Here is a 16,688-nt window from a genome sequence, read left to right as displayed (position 1 = left end):
GAAATAAAAGTGTCTCTCAAACATGTAGCTATCGGCCACCTGTATTTTATAAAGGGGGATACTTCACCATGTTATAACTTTAATGTATTAAATGTTAATATATTAATAGAGCATGTCTGTGTATCTGTAGTTCCCTAAGAATTCAAAGACTCTGATAAAGCCTATTTAGCTGAGCTTCCTTCCTTTACCAAAACACTACACTTAGACTTGCAAAAACATATCCAAGTTTTGACTAAGTGAGGTTCTAAGGCAAGAATCAGCTCTGAACTGATTTTGATCCGTTCTCCTTTGTTTTCCTTCATAGCCCAACTGAGAGAACAAAAGAGATGCAGCAAAACCTAATATAGCACTCAGCAGATCTCAAACCCGTTCAAAATAAATAAATAAATAAAATCACTCTTTAAATTGTGTGATGTTTTTATTGTGTCTTTTCTAGAGTGGCTAAAGTAATGAAAGTTCCTGTGTATGAAACACCAACAGGATGGAGATATTTTTCCAATCTCATGGACTCTGGACGTTGCTCACTTTGTGGAGAGGAAAGCTTTGGCACTGGTAAGCAAACCCTAGTGAAAATTTTCCACAGACTTTTACGGACATTTTCTTGAGTGCCTAAAGTCAGAACCAAAAGAATCAGCAAATTAACTCTATTTTGTAGTTGTGCAAAGGACTGTCAGTTACTTATGTCTTGAGAGTCCACTTCAAACCTTGGTGTCTACATATGTAGAGGTTTGGAAAATGTAAAGAAATTCAGGAGCCCAAGGCCACGTTGTTACTGTCTAGACAGCTTTTGGTCTTGCATGTCATACTCTTCTGACTTGAATGCGGAAGGTCCCACTGATCTCGCTGTAATGGTCTTTCATCGCAGACAGCAGAATTGATATGTCTAAATAAACTTGTTCCAAGCATTCCTTTTTTGGACTTCACAATTACTGGAACACACTTATTTTGTATTTTGATATGAGTTTCATGAAGTTCTTTTTTGTGGAATAAGTCATTGACTCTAGCTTTGCTAGGAAAATAATCACATAGTCAAACTTGGGTAGGAACTTTCTGTTCTTTTGATTAAGTTGAATATTCAGTTAGTTGAGGTCAGCTAGAGCTGGAGGCTGATTGTTTAAAACTGAGGACACCCTTCTGAAACTTGTAAGTCATAACATGCCTTGTTAAGCAATAGCCTCTCCTAAACTTTTCTGTGACTGTTTGTATGGCCTGTGATGGAAGAATCAAGACTGCATTAGATTTGAGTATCTATCTGTAAGAAGAAAGAGGATTAAAATTAATAATGAATGCTTATTTTCCTTTGTGTTATGAATGTGAAATCCAGTTAGCAACCTGGATGCCTGGACTTGGCTCAGATTTGTATTGTTAATATGGATGTAGGTGTCTTTTGCATAAATATTCTCAAATAGTGTTCCAAGAGCTTCTGAGTGAGAATTTTTAAAAGCTTGTAAAAAGGGGTATCTTCAGAGGCAGGAAGATCTTGTACCTTTTAATAAATGTTGTCACATTCTGCCATATCTTGCTCTCTTTTCCCATTTGCTAGGGAGATGGCTGGACCAGGGACTTTTTGACTCTCATGGATCTTTGATGCTTTCTCCATGGGGCTGTTCCAAACTTCCTCTCTGACCATTTAAAAAATTCTCCTTTTTATGCATAAAATAGATATTTCCATGAAACTCAAGATAGCAAGATGACTTTATTAGCATCCAAATTATTTGGGAAAAAAAGTGCATACATCATAATGCTGAAAGAAGGTAAAGGTGATTTGTGACTCGAAGGAGCTTGAAGGAGCCTGATGTTAAGTTCCCACAAACTGTAATAATCTGGATGTCATGACCCACTCATGGTCCATCTCCTTCTACCTGCAGTTTTGCCCATGTAGGTCTGCACAGCAAGCAGGGGTAAACTGAATGTGACATATGCCATGACAAAGCACCTCCACAAGGCTATTTCTGCTTGGGAGTTAGAGCTGCATCCAGTGATGCTAATGTGTCGTTCTTGCAAGCGTGTCACATTTCAGAAGGGAAAAAAAGACTTTGGTTCATTAGTAGAGCCCTGGCTTTAAAAGAGATTTGTCAGGAAAACTCTATGGTGCCTTTATAAACAAACAACCAAGCAAACACGGTGTTTATCTGTCACCTTGAAAGCTTGACTTGACATCCCTGTTGAGGTGTTGCTAAGTGGACTGTCCCCAAACATTAGTGGACTTTAGCAGGGCAAAACAGTTATATGGAAACTAAAATAAGTGTTTTCAGGGCTGTGCTGACTTGCTGAAGCTCTGGGAGCGTCGCTGCTCTGTGTTGGTCTGACTTCCTCTACCCAGAGTAGCAGATGGTTGTTGGAGGTGGGAGACAGGACAGGTTTCTCACCAAGGTCAAAGGAAGGGCTGTTGCGCTTGCCTGCTCTAATAAATAGGCAATATATTCTTGTAACCTTCCCTTGTATATTCTTGTATCTTATGCCTCCCTTTCCTTGACTGTTTTCTCTTCACTTGCCTCCTTTTGTGGAGCCCTGGAGCAGCTGTATGTTGTGCTATAGGCTCCCTTCCCACTTTTCAGCTCCCCTCTCCTGACCTCACTCGCGTCTCTGTGTTCCGAGCCTTCTCTGTGATCCTGTCTTGATCTGGTTCTCCGCCTCTCTTACCCTTAATCCTTCAGATTCTTGGTAAATCCTGCCCCTTGTCAGCTGTGAGCGTGCCGTCTGATTCAAGGGTTGGCCGGCATCTACAGCACTACTTAACCTGTGCATCCTGGCCCAGTCTGGTGAGAGGAGCTTTGCTTTATTCATCAGCAGTGCAGAAGGTGCCCCGGCCCTGCATTTTTGCTCATGTCATCTAAAGACTGATGTGTAGCCCCTGGGCATCCAGGCATCTGGGCATCCTGACAAGTTGAGGGCTGGGTTTTAGATTTCTCAGTGTGTACAGGTTCTGCTCAAATTAACATATATGGTTTACAGGCAATTATCAGCAACTGTGATACATAAAGTTTGTTTTTCTACCTGTCTTAGTTTCCTTATTGTCAGTAAGTTGCATGGAGCAGTCTGAGACTATCATCTCATATGCCAGGAGGTATATTTGTAACATGCAGGCTGGTTTGCTGATGACCAATACTTTAGTAATGTGAACTGATTTTAGTATTCAATAATTCTCTTTTTTTTTTCATTTCTTTTCATACTGCCCTGAACTGCATGATCCTGACCAGATTCTTCTGGTGCTGGGCATTGGAATCAGCTTTACATCTTCCTCTCAATCCTCTCTCTTCAGGAAAGTGAATCTTGGCATTACTCTAGCATGCAATGCAAAATATTTAAAAAATATACCATATAGCTGGTCAGAGCTAGGAACTTACTGTTCTGTGCAAGAGAAAAGGGCTTTAGAGATCCACATGCTATTGTCAAACTAACCTGACAACACTGAGAGTGATTGGTTGTATATCCAGGTGATCCAGCCCTGCTGGAATTTCCATATAGTAGGGAGCTCTGGTTTTATAACATAAGGGATTTTGCTGCAGTAAATAAAAGCAAATTTTCTGCTATAAAAGGAAAAAAGATTCTGAAAACATCCCATAGGGCTGTGTTTCCCAGACTTGTTTTCTGGCAGCTAATCTTGGAACTGAACCAATGCTTTAAAAACTTATTCCATTTTTGTAGTAGTGTGGGGAGCTTGTCAGATGAGGTTAGTAGCTTTCTGGTGCTATGAGTAATGCCCAGCACACAGGTCAGAGAAGGGCATCAGCAGCAGCAATTAGAATCCAAATTTCATCAGCAAACTCTTAATCAGAATTAAAAGAGCTCTGTGGTTGATTTGTCTTTCCCTCGTGTAAGCTGCTTTGGTAATTGCTGCATTCTTCATAAATTTGCATGCTTCATCCCCAAACTTCCATATGTCAGTAACACTAGTGACCTTCTTCTGCAAGGTGATGTGGAAGAAGTGGAGAGCATAAAGATGTTCTACTGCTAAAAGGAATGAAAGACGTAAAGAGACGTAAAGAGGTAACTGCCAGAGGAATGCAAATCTAAAGTAATACTATTACTTTATGATATGCCCCTCAAATCTTCAAAATGCCAAAAACATCAAGAAGATTCAAATTTCTGGAAGATGGACTTAGAAGATGTGAACAGTGTTCACAAAAAAAGCCTGAGCCTGCATACTTAATACTGGTTTTTGTATTCAGAAATCGCATTAACAGAATGTAACACGCCAGAGAGAATTGACCGGTTCAGGGGAAAACAATTTATTTTCTACACGCATAGATTGCCTATGAGTCCCACAGCTTTACAATAGCAGGAAAAATGATAATAAGAATATTTTTGCATGGGCTTGCTTTCTTTCTTGGACTACTGATTCTCAAGACTTCAGTTTAAGCCTGTTTAAATTGAGTACATATTTATGAATGGGAACATGTTATGTCATTTTTTCCCAGATTGTTTACTCTGAGCGTGGCCATAGCAATTGATGGTTGCAGTAGTTAAAAGTAACTTTGGCTACAGTTTTAACAGGCAATGTGTGACAGGTTACCCTAAAAACAAGCTGTCAAAGTAGTAGCTATTATTGTAATTTCCCCCATCAAAAGTAAATTAAATACAAATATAGGATAATCAGAAAGTGGCGTGTTGATTCCAATCGTCTGTTCCCTCTTCCTGCCTCAGCTCCTTAAACAGCGACCAGAAGTCACTAATATTTGGATGCCTGAGGAAAAAGTACCCCTGAGATCTGAGGATTGGTGCTGGGGTTGCTGAGGGCTTGCAGCAAGATCCAGTCAGTGCCAGTTAGGAATGCATAGTTGCAAAGCAGCTTTTATTTAAACACTTTTCAGAAACCAGTTCTGCTGCTTTTGATCCCTGGCTATAGATGCTGGACCAAATAAATATATTATTAGCTGACCTGAGGTATTCTAGCTAGATTCATCCGAAATATTTAAAGGTATCTGAGCTCAGCAGTAGGAGTAAGTGAGAAAGAGAGTGAGCAAAGGCGCCTGCAGGCAAAAGATAAAGTAGCTAAAAAGCAGAGTTTTGGTAAAGCGTTTTAGTGTGCTAGAAGAAATAAAGGCAATAGAAATAATGCATGTTAGAGTAGCAACCCAGCTAACAGATATGCTGGCGAAACAAAAGGGAGGGAATAAACAAGCCCTGAGAACTTCCAGTTGTCAAGTTTCCACCTAGTAAGAACTTAACACGGACACTTCTTATCCACACGGGTTTGTAGTTGCTGTATGACGAAAGAAGTAGCGTTTTTAAGCAGTGGTTGTTCATTCTGGGCCTGTTGTATTTGCATCCAGGTTTTTGCCTCTGGATTGCTTTCATCCGGTGTTTTCTTCTTCCACAAAAGCAACAATCAGTTTGTCGTCCTGAGGGACGTACAAGGACCTAGCACATGCCAAAGCTGCTAAAGGGATCAGAAGAATGGTACATGTATACACTCGCCCCTCTTCGTGGAGATTTATGAGCTTCAATCGTGCCAGCACAGGGCTTGGAGCACAACAGAGGCCATTCCAAAAATTCCTCCTGCCCATGTTTCACCGGACCATTTAGGTTCAATAAAACATACTTGAAGTGTTTGCTAAATCAAAGTGCATCTCTTCTTCTGTGTTTAGCCCAGACCTTTGCACAGCTAACATGATGTATAGACCATTTTGCTGAATGAATGCTGGGCCTTTCACAGAATGGTTTGATGGCTTGCAGTCTACAGAGTGTTACACAACAGAATAAATCACTACTTGCACTGGAACAGGCTGCTGAGATACTTAGCTCCATGCTGTATCTCCACTTACTGCAAGTATCTGTTCAGACTTAAGCAGCTGAAGTTTCTGGTAATATCAGCGAGCAGAGGTGGTTTCAAGACTTTGATGAAACTGAAATTTTCAGTTCTTGGAATGAATGTCTAGGGGGATTAAGAGAGCAAGGAGGAGCCATGGTGGGACAAACTTGCAGCGCAGCAGAAGCCACGAGGAGCCATCACCGATACTGGCCCTGATGGTGCCCAGAGGAGTGATGCTGCTGCCAGAGGAGCGATGGATGTGCGTGGGAAGCTGGAGCTATGGGCTGGTTTAGCACTCTCTGGTTTAGCACTTGCAAAGTGCAAACAGACCTTTTTGGCCATGGTAAAGCAGTCGGGACCATGCTGTCTGCTCTGTAAAGCTGACCTTAGCATCTGCAGGCCTCATTCCCAGCAGAATGCCTATGGAAGGATTCCTTCAGCAGCCAGTTACCATAAAGGGGGAGCAGAAAAGGTGAGGAGCTGATGGTTTGAAGGGCTGACTTCCTGTGGAGTGGCATTTTGCTTTCCTTCCTTATCTGGAGTTACTGCAGAGCCCTGATAGCTCACAAATAACCCTGCCCTTTTTATTCTGTTGGTTGGCGCTCCATGCTGGAGACTCAGGAGAGGGAATGCAGAGAGCTGCTGCTGCAAGAGCAGCTCCTAAAGGCCAGGCCTTTGCTGTAGGCCGGAGAGGACCACTCTTGTCCCAAGGAGATCACTAAGTCTCTTCCAGTACACATATTGTCCAAGGGACTTCAAGTTAGTCTGGAGGTACTTGTGAATTTGTTGTACTTTCTTGCACAGATTTCGATAACGTGAGACTAGGCAGAAAAAGAAAATGGTTCAGCTAAGACTCCAACCAAATCTGGCATTATGCCTTGGTAATAGCTCCAGATTTGACTTGTCCAGTCAAGTTTCTTGAGTCTGTTAGAATCAGACTGTACTCATCTTCAGTATCTACTGAAGTGTCGGGTAACTTAGACCTTACTGTGTTAATTTTCAGGAATTAATGTTTCCCTGTGATTATGGGGTACTGTGATTTAAATACGGATTTCTTGTGATTATGGGATACTGAGATTTGGATACAGATTTCCACAAAAGTTTGTTCTGAATTAACCCAAGGAAGAGGGCAGTTAATGAGGCATCCAAGAATCTTGCCGTAAAATAGTCTTTTGTTAGAAAATACTGATTTCATTGAAACTTTTTGCTGACTTACTTGCGCACTCCAATATTAGCTGGCAGAGCTTCATGGAAGCTGGTCCAGATATGTTACATGTTTCTATCAGAGCATTGCTCCAGATTTTGCAGGTTCGAGTCTGTGCTCTTTGCATTTGTGTGAACCTGTGCTTCCCATATCCAAAATACATCCTAGAGAGTATGGGTACTCCTGAAGTGTTCTCAGTAACCACTGCTGGATCATCTTCTCTTTTCATGAATATAAACTTGGGAAGGGATTTAGATCTGAGCATTCAAGCATCTCTATCAGTGAGTGATACGGAGAAATACTGAAGTGGGGGAGTACTGTTTTCTGGTGTGGATTTTTTTTTTTTTTTTTCCTGAGGAACATTTTTCGGACTCTTGGTTCTTACTATGATGAGAGCTCATGAATATTTTGTAAATCTTCATCTTTCACAGAGTGAGAAAATTGTTTCCCCTCAGCCTGACAGATGAGCATTTGTCGAGATAAGGAGATGTTGTTGAGCTTCTCCCACATAACTCAGAGCATTCTGGTTCGAGACCAAGGGTTTGCATATCTGACCCAGTTCTGGGAAACACTACTAGATATGTGAAAACACCCTGTATGCCAGTGGGCAGGAATCACGGTTAAAATGTTTTCCCGCTCTACCACTTCCCTCCAGTGCCAACACACACCATTAAACGAACACTTCACAAAGCCTCCTGGCCTAGTTTGCTTGATTGCAGCAATACCAAATAATGTGCTTTACTTTTATCTCCTTAGGGTCCGACCACCTTCGAGAGAAAGATGGACTGTGGGCTGTGCTAGTTTGGCTTTCAATTCTAGCAGCTCGAAAGCAGAGCGTGGAGGAGATTGTCAGGGATCACTGGGCAAAATTTGGCCGGCACTACTATTGCAGGTGAGAAACACGACAAAATGAAACAGGAGCTTGTGCAGGCACTAGTACTAGTCCTCTGCAACTGTGGCTTGATTAGCTGAGCTCAGCTGCACTTAGGTGTGTGTTTGGTCTGTCCAACTGTGCCACAAAAATCTGCCACAACTGTCACTGTTCTGCAGACAGTTTTATCCAAAGATTAGGTGTCAGCAAAAGGTATTTACTTAACAAAGGAACAGTGTGTTTATTATTATTTCAATACATGAGTAACTGATTTTGCTGACTCCAAATGGGATGTATGGAATTATTTACATGTGGAATCAATACAGGTAGTGTTTACATAGTGTAGAAACAACAAATCAACATCTTAGCAAGATTTAGTCATGCATTTCTTTGTGTATGTGCTTCCATTTGACAATACAGTTTTAGTCATAACTGGAAATATGCCATCTTTTAGCTTAGAAGACCCTTGATATCTAGACATTGACTCATTTTTAGTAGGATCTCAAAAGGGAGAATTCTCATAGGCATTTACATGACACAGATGTTATTTTGGCTTCTGCATCGCTTCTGCCTCTCTTTCTTTCTTCCTCACTTCCTTCCTCCCTCAAAATATACTTCATCCAGTGCAGGTTATATATCCATCCCATTTTCATACAGCATTCTTAGCTGAGTTTTTTTTTTCCCTTGGCTATTGAGAATTGCCTTGACTGTGTCCTGCAGCTCAAAAGGCTACAGTGATGTTTCCTGTGCTTTGGAAACCATGCGTTTTCTAAATGGCTTCTGCTGACTCAGTCAAGTGGCTAGTGCTGAGCAGTTCTGCACACACAGGCAGGTTGCATGGGACTCAGTTCATGTTCAGCTGGGTTAATTTCCAGTGGGTATTTCAATAGCCCTCCCTGTTTTTTTTAAGTCAAGCAGTAAACCACTAATTGCAAATATATTGAGTTTTGTGAGAACAGACTTTTTTTTTCAACAGGACTTATTTCTTGCTTCTCCTTTTTTTTTTTTTTTTTAATGCAAGGTTTGATTATGAAGGCTTGGAACCCAGAACTGCCTATTTCATAATGAGAGACCTGGAAGCTTTGATCACTGACAAGTCATTCAGCAATCAGCAGTTTGCTGTGGGTAGCAATATCTACAGTGTGGAAAGAACAGACAGCTTTGAGTACATGGATCCTGTGGATGGCACTGTGACCAAAAGACAGGTAGGAGTGTGGTGACGGGATAACAAAGTTTTACAACTTTTCAACACATTTTTTACAATGTCATTTCCAACCTGGAGCCGACAAGCTTCAACTTTCTTTAATTATGAGATTGTAAACCAAAATTTCCACCAAAGCATTGAAAACGAAACATTGTAGAATATGTAGCAGGTTTTTTCTTTCTTTCTTTTTTTGAGTGCTTCATAAATACTGGCAAATGAGTGGTCTGTTTGACTAATTTTAATGTAAAAGGGAGGAATCCCTATAAAACTTGTCTCTACTACATCAGCTTCAAAGACAGTGGATTGACCATGGGACATGATTTTGTTTCAGATTTTCCACATAACTCATTAATATCCATTAGCAGGCCAAATTTGACTGAAATAAGTATTCACAGATGTTGGATACAAACATCTGTACACACTGTACTCATCTACTTTCGTTTACTTCCTTCCAGAAAAGATGAATTATCAGTTCCTGTAAGATAATGTTGTTCTTGTCAGCAATAATCATATGCTCTTTCATGACTGAATGTTACTCCTTCCCATTGGCTTTTCAGCATATTCCTCTCTTTCTTTTCCTTCTAAGTTAGTTTATAAATTCTGGATATAATCCGGGGCAGACTCATGCATCTATATCTTATTAATAATGTAATGTATGGGGCATTAAACTGGGCTATGTCAGGTGAAAAATGCATCAGATCACACACATATTTTGGTTACTTGCAGTTTCACCAGCTTGTTTCAGTTATGTTGATCACTAAGGCTCAAAAATGTCAAAAAGGAATCCTATGTATGTTAAAATGAATATTCTGTAAAAACTGGGGAAAAACTATTTTTTCCAGAAGAGGCAGTGCCGGAACTTGTTCTTGAGATAGTGCTTTATCTTTATTCAGAAACAATGGGGTTTTTTGTTTGCTTCTCTTTTGTTTTTGAGAAATGTTATTAACTCATGACTTTTGCTGTAAGGTCCAGAAAATGGTGGAGACAAATAAAAATAAAAAATTAAGAACTCTCAGTTTCTGTGCTCTTCCTGAATTAAAATCTTTGTTAGTTCTGAAATCAGCGTGATTGTTCACAAAAGGAGATTCTGAAGTCAGGTTTTTGTTGTTGAACTCTCTTAATAATTAGTTCCAGGTTTCCAGGTTGCAAATGTCTTGACTCTAAAGCCAGCTTTGACAATCTGGCCCTAAAGGCTGCTGTTTCCCTAGTACGTGACTTTTCCCTGGCGTTTAGGATTACTGTTTATAGGGAGAACATCCACTCCCCTTTCTGGAGTATTCTGAGCTGCATGGCGGGAATCCTAGTCCTATAGACAAATATCAGCTGTCATCACCCCGTTGCAAAAATTAATATTGTCAGGCATTGGTGTCTGAGAAATGTAGAATGAAGGAAATAAAGAGTTGAAAAATAGTACACAGAGAAATAATGACTGAATACTCATTGTGCATGTATGTATGTTATATAAGAATCCCAGGTACTATGAATTTCAGCATCAAATGGTCTAGAGATGTTTTAGTTTGGTGGAGCATTTTGACATAGTATAGTGGAAAAGAATGAAGTGTTTATAAACAATTTATTTCTGAAGACCATGATTTAACGAGTGGTTAGATGACAGAATCCCATGTGCTAAGGCAGCTGATCATGTCATTGTGGGTATTACTAGAGCTAGCTGGAATATGCAAAATGCCCCGATAAGCACTGGAAGGAAAGATATGCACATGCTTTGATGTTTGTGGTTCATTGTATTTGTTTTGTGCAAATATGTTAGACTCCCTTCCTTCCTTTGATTGATATTAATGTTACGTACTTTGAGCAATTGATCCTAGGTGAGTTAACCATTCAAAACAAACCATGACGAAATTGCAAAAATCCTTGCTTTTATTCTCTTTTTCCTCACTGTCATAAAGTTAAGAATAACTGGTCATCACAGAGAGACAACCCATTGCTGACCGCACCAGACCATAGCATATGGAGCATGTACTTCTAAAAATCTCTGAGGAAATCTCAGTTCTTTTGAAGTCAACTGGGAAACTCCCGCTGACATTTCTGGAGCAAAGATTTTATCTCAGAACTCAAAACGTTGGCTTAGTTACAACTATCTGAAAGAGAAAGTTCTCAAACTATTAGAAAAACAAGCTCTAAATCTCGGAGAATATTAGATGGATTAGTGTTGCATTGAAATTGCACTGATATAATACTAAAAAAATCCATTGCATTGAGTAATATTAAAAAGCAATATATATTGTTATACTAGCAGCTAAAACCAATTTATGGAATCACTAAATTTAGAGAAGGACCATATCTCTTGGGTCAGCTAATCCAGTCTTTTACTCATGTGGGATATTTTTCTGTTATGCATTTTCTTGCATTAGTGGGCAATATCAACCAAACAATTCTTTATATGGTGCTAAAAATGTTTGAGCACATACCTGATGAAACAAAGTTTTGTGTTCTTGTTTTATCATGTTAGAGAGCTATAATGCCGACATCAGTGTCTTCCTAGGCAGCTGCAGATAGAAAATGAAAAATAAAATGCTTCTCTCTTTAATCCTCGTTGTTTTTGAATTGCTTCTAGCCCCTCAGACAAAAAAGCAACAGTCTCTGCTCATGCACTGGCCACTTGCCAGCATCAGAACTCAACAGGGAAATAAAGTTTAGTGGTATGGCAGAGGTGGCACGTAGCCTAATATTTACAGGAAAGGAACTAGATTCGACGTGAGTGTAGAATAGGGAGGGAATTAAAGCGCTGCAACTAGTTAATGATGGAACTTAGATCTTTGGCTTTAGTAGGAACAAGTTCATCCGTCTGACCTTGCTGCTCTACAGCCTTTATGCACAGACTGTCTGTTGACACTGGATCCTAGCATTTGACCTGTGGAAGGAAATGTACATATATAGGGAAGGAAAAGGGAAAAGAGAAGAGAAAAAGGCAATTAAGATGGAAGCAAAGAGCACATTCACGGTGAATGAAAAATAAAACTTTTTTAATTCTACATGCATCTTAATGTGCATTAATTACTGTGCTTTAAATTAACACTGTAAGTTAATTTTCCTGAGTAGTACTACAGAATTTTTTGAAGTCTCAGGGAATCAGAACAGAGCAAAGCAACTAGAACAGAAAAACCAGTTCTTGTTCAAGTTCTCCAAGAAAGTTCTTGTTACGAGGAGAGGGACAGAAAATAGGAGACTGTTTCTATTCTTCGGAAGTGAAGTAAGGGCAGTAAGTCACAAAAGAACTGAATTCAAATCGCTCTTCCTTGCACTTTTCTTCTTCTTCTTTTTTTTTTAGAGCAATAAATGGAGGTTTCTAAAGGTGCTGCTCTTTTTCTCTTTTTCCTCTGTAGGGCTTGCGGATTGTTTTTTCGGACGCTTCCAGGCTCATCTTCAGGATGAGTGCTTCTAGCCACGTGCGAGCTACCCTCCGGATCTATGCAGAGAGTTATGAGAAGGATCCTAGCCAACATGACAAGGAACCACAGGTAATCCAAAAATGTTGTAGTAAGACCTGCAAAAATATGCATTTCTGACTTGTGGAGTCATGGCTTTCCAGCAGATGCTCACAGAGGTGTTAAGTACACTACTGAATATTTTCTTAGAAGTGCTAAAGGCAAATTATATTGGACATTGTGCCAGAACTATTAAACATGCACAGGAAACATCAGAAAACCTTGGTTTGGAGACAATATGAGACTGGGGTGTTTATAGTAGTTATAATGGTGTAGATTGAAACTCTAGAGACATTTTGGAAATCTGCAATGTAGGATCTTCAAACAAGGGAGGTCCATCCAAGAAGAGGGCCAAGGGATAAAGAGAAAAGCAATATATTCATGTTTAAATCCACCCAGGTGTGGAAAATGTGACACAGACAGAAAGCTCCCTTTATTTTTTTTAATGTCATTGGTTTAGTGCAATGCCATAATGACTGTGACATATCCAACAATAAGTATTGCCTGAATTTTGAGTGACGTTTTGGCTTTACTCAAGTCTTTCAATGCTATCTTTTCATAGCTATAGAATTCCTGGAATTTCCAGTCACGGTATCTAAGGAATATTGGGACCTTGAGGTATACCACCACGTTACCTGACTGTTAGCATGAGCACGCAGTCTGTCCTTCATTATCTGCAAGAACTGCCATGGGAGCTGTTTACAGTCTGAAATGTTTCACAGATCTCAGAGTATGATCCCGCAAATAGTTGTATTGTAGCAACTGAAGGGCTAATAACACCTACGTTGGGCTGAATAATGAACAAGCAGATTGGGAGGGTGAAAATAGAACTACCTCAGCCCGATATATTAGACCATAAAACACAGGGCTGCACATGTAACCTCCAAATCAGAAAGTCTGTAACAAGTGGTGGATGATCTGGGGAAGCTTTGGACACTTGTCGTGTTCTTGTGCTCTTTCCCTAAGCACCCACTGTGCCACACTGAGACAGAACACCAGGTTAGTTTGACCCGTTCTATGCTGTCGGTAATAGCTGTGATGCTTCACGTGCCTTGAGTGCAGCTCCAGGGTCTGTGGAGAGGCGTCTGCACTCTGTTGCTCAGCTTTTTGTCTACTCTTCACTCTGTTCAGAACCAGTCAGTGCGTCGTGTTACCCTGAGGCTTGTAGGGCCAGATGTGCATGTTTGCCTTCCGCAGCTCCTCACTCCCCATGGATTCTGTATGACTCCCAGGTGTCTTTAGGATGTTTCCTTTGTGGAAGAGGCTGAACGTTAGTTTCACGATTTCCTCCAGGGGTATCATCAGAGCAAACTCATGAGTTTCTGAAAAAACTGAAGTGGGGAGACATCCACCCCCTCTGCTTTTAACTGCTGGAATGGTGAAGAAGAGGCTTCTTCACACCTCTGATCAGTGGAGTTATCTCTGCATTTTATTCTTTCGAATATATACATAAATGTGCACGCACAAATGTTGTGAAGGGCATTTTTGCTCGAGGCAAATGTTTGCCATTGGTTTTTCATCAGAGTCTCGTGGTTAACTTAGCAAATTTCTTTTTTTGTCACTAAAGAACCGTATGCCAGGTGTGTAAAACTGCTTCCATTTCTCCAGCAGTTTTGCAAATTCAATTCCTGCAAGTATGCTTTATTTGTTATTTCTTAGAGTAACAATTTGCATCTTCAGCCTGAATAGCTCTTCGGAAAGGATACACACGATGTGAAGTTTCCAGCAGGAAAAAAGGAGTGTGAGCAATTTAAATGTGATTCTGGGTGTTCAAGTTATCACATGATTTAGACGGCTATTGCTAACAGGGCACTATATGTATTTTGACCAAGGAAGAGCACTGATACAGCACCAGTCACACCTGCAGTCAAATTTTCTTATAGCACAAACTACTTAGTGTCTATAGCTAGGCCAAATATAAATATGGCTTAAATGTGGTTCTTCACCTAGGTAGGCAAGACATAGACTAAATGAAAGTAAGTAATTGGAGGAGATGGTCATTTCCACTCACTTAACAATAATGTGACATAGAATCATAGACTCATAGAATCATGGAATCATGACTTATGACACAAGAAGTATAGACGTGCCTCCGGTCTAACAAATCCCAAGAAAAAATAGATTTATTTCCACAAAATGAAACAGTAAAACATATACTTGCAGTATTCCTCTAGCTGAGCTTTTACCATGTCAGGGTATACACCATACAACCAGATATGCCCATTTAAGTGTAGATAGTCTTTATAGTTAGGCAGATGACTGCACCTAACTACTGTATCGCTGCACCCTGCCTGTGGCAGCCTGTCAAGAGTAATTCCATTTCTTCTGTGTAACATAAACCAAGAAGATAGATAAAATTATTTTCTGCTTGCTTGTGTAAGTGAGCATTTGGTTGCTTTTGCTCTCCAAACCACCTTCTCCCCGTGCTTTTTTTCATTATTTGCACTGACTTTTGAAGTAAAATGCTTTGCATTACTCCAGGTTTCTGCCCAGTTACAGTATTACTGTGTTGAGTATCAACACAAGGTGTTACCAAAGTAACTTGAGAAAACACCTTGAGACACCATTTTGCCCCTTACAAGCAAGAAATCTTTCTGTCTTTGTAGTGTTCATTTTCATGAGAAATTGCAGAGCCATTTTGTAGAGTCATCATGGTTAGCTAGTTTCAGTGTGCTACTATCAGCATCCAGATTTTTTTTCCTTTCCTTTCAGATCAAGCCTTTTTCAAGATAATCAGCCAATTATTTGGCAGTTTTCAAGCTTTCCTAGCTTGTTTCTCTTTGACAGCTTCACTGCTGACGGTGAGTCTCCCACAGATAAACAGGAGTCCAAAACACATCTCAGATCTACAAACATCTACATGCTGGCAGTCTTAAAACACCAGTATGTCGTTATGGGGCTTCATGAGACACATGTTGATGGGGACTACTGCCAGTGCAAGGGCATTTTACTAGCGCTAGGAGAGTGCTAGCTGGAGGCCTTACCTCGATTCAGAAGCCAACAAGAGCCCTGACATAGTTTAAAGTACTGTCAGGGCTACTCAAACCTGTAACATCGAATTGTGGCCCATTGATATCAAGGGGGGCAGCATGAAGGGGCCCGTTGATGCTACTGAGCAGTGAGACCAGGACTCAGTGAGTCTCTCCTCAAGCTTTGCTGTGCTTCAGTATTGTGTGGCTCTGCACAGCTCCTGGAGGAACTGCTGATTTGCAGACCTCGTTGCCATTACGTGTGTTATTTTCCTTGAGAAATACTCAACAGAGGCAGAGACAGGAAAACCAGAGGTGGAGAGAAGATTGGAGAGCCTTTTGTTCCAATTTATATGTAAGCCAAATAAAATGGGCTGGTTGGTAAACAATATTAATAAGAAATAGCTAAGTAACTGCCTGCAAAATCTGTATGATTGATAGTACTAAAATTAGTACTACTTTCCATCTAGGTTATATTAAGCAAAGCTAATTGCTCCACCAACAACGTAAAAGATGAGGCAATAAATGACAGTAATGAAATGTGCCAGTGATTGGAAGTCCAAAGTCATAGGAAGTGTGAGTGCAATCTAGTCCTGAGCAGGCTAAAATAAAGTCTTCAACACAATGTTCAAGCCTTTCTTAGGATCGGAGTCTTAGAAGGTTAAGGGATGAACAGGGAAACACAAACTGTTGATGCCTTTCATGAGTGGTTTCTGTGTATTGCTAAAAATGCTGCTTTCTAGCTAACTTATAAGATTTTAGGAAAGAGACAACTTCTCTAGTTTTTACCAATCAAATAGGCAACTAAATAGCGATTTCAGCAATTTTTTTTTCTTTATCTTTCCGTGAGCTTTTATCTGAAACCTTGCACCCTTATGCACTGTCTTCCTTCTTTTTCTAAATGTTACTGAGTTGTGCTAACTTTAACACAAATGGAAAAGCTAGACATTAATGGAATGGTGTGAAGTCCCAGAATTAGCATTTATTGACCTTTAGGTTAATATAGAGCTTCATTGTATTGCTCCTAAGATACAGATCCCAACTGATGTCCAGTATCTCCTTGTCCTGTGCCTAACTGGTCCCTACCTGGGGATACTGTTGAACTTGGATAAGATTTGAGCAGGACGTTTTGAATACAAAGACCAAAAAATAAATGACTGATTATGCAGAATTATTTTGAATTGTTTCAGTGCTAGAGACAACACTTAAGAACATCATTGTGCTACTTTTGCAGAGTTA

General features: G+C 40.2%; 1 protein-coding gene across 1 annotated transcript in view; it reads left to right on the top strand.

The window, feature by feature from the left end:
• The window catches only part of PGM5 (phosphoglucomutase 5), a 64,942-nt gene that overhangs the window by 43,054 nt on the left and 5,200 nt on the right, over positions 1 to 16,688 (top strand). The window contains exons 7-10 of the mRNA XM_088527912.1: positions 437 to 552; positions 7,716 to 7,851; positions 8,852 to 9,035; positions 12,379 to 12,513. Coding sequence (XP_088384038.1) covers positions 437 to 552; positions 7,716 to 7,851; positions 8,852 to 9,035; positions 12,379 to 12,513 — 571 coding nt within the window. The remainder of the gene's footprint in view (positions 1 to 436; positions 553 to 7,715; positions 7,852 to 8,851; positions 9,036 to 12,378; positions 12,514 to 16,688) is intronic.

This window comes from Tinamus guttatus, unplaced genomic scaffold (genome assembly GCF_059628265.1).
Source record: "Tinamus guttatus ecotype Peru unplaced genomic scaffold, ASM5962826v1 Tinamus_guttatus_pri_ptg000295l, whole genome shotgun sequence".
Taxonomy (NCBI): Eukaryota; Metazoa; Chordata; class Aves; order Tinamiformes; family Tinamidae; genus Tinamus; species Tinamus guttatus.
The sequence above is the reverse complement of the archived record's forward strand: the minus strand, read 5'-3'. Positions and strand labels throughout refer to the sequence as shown.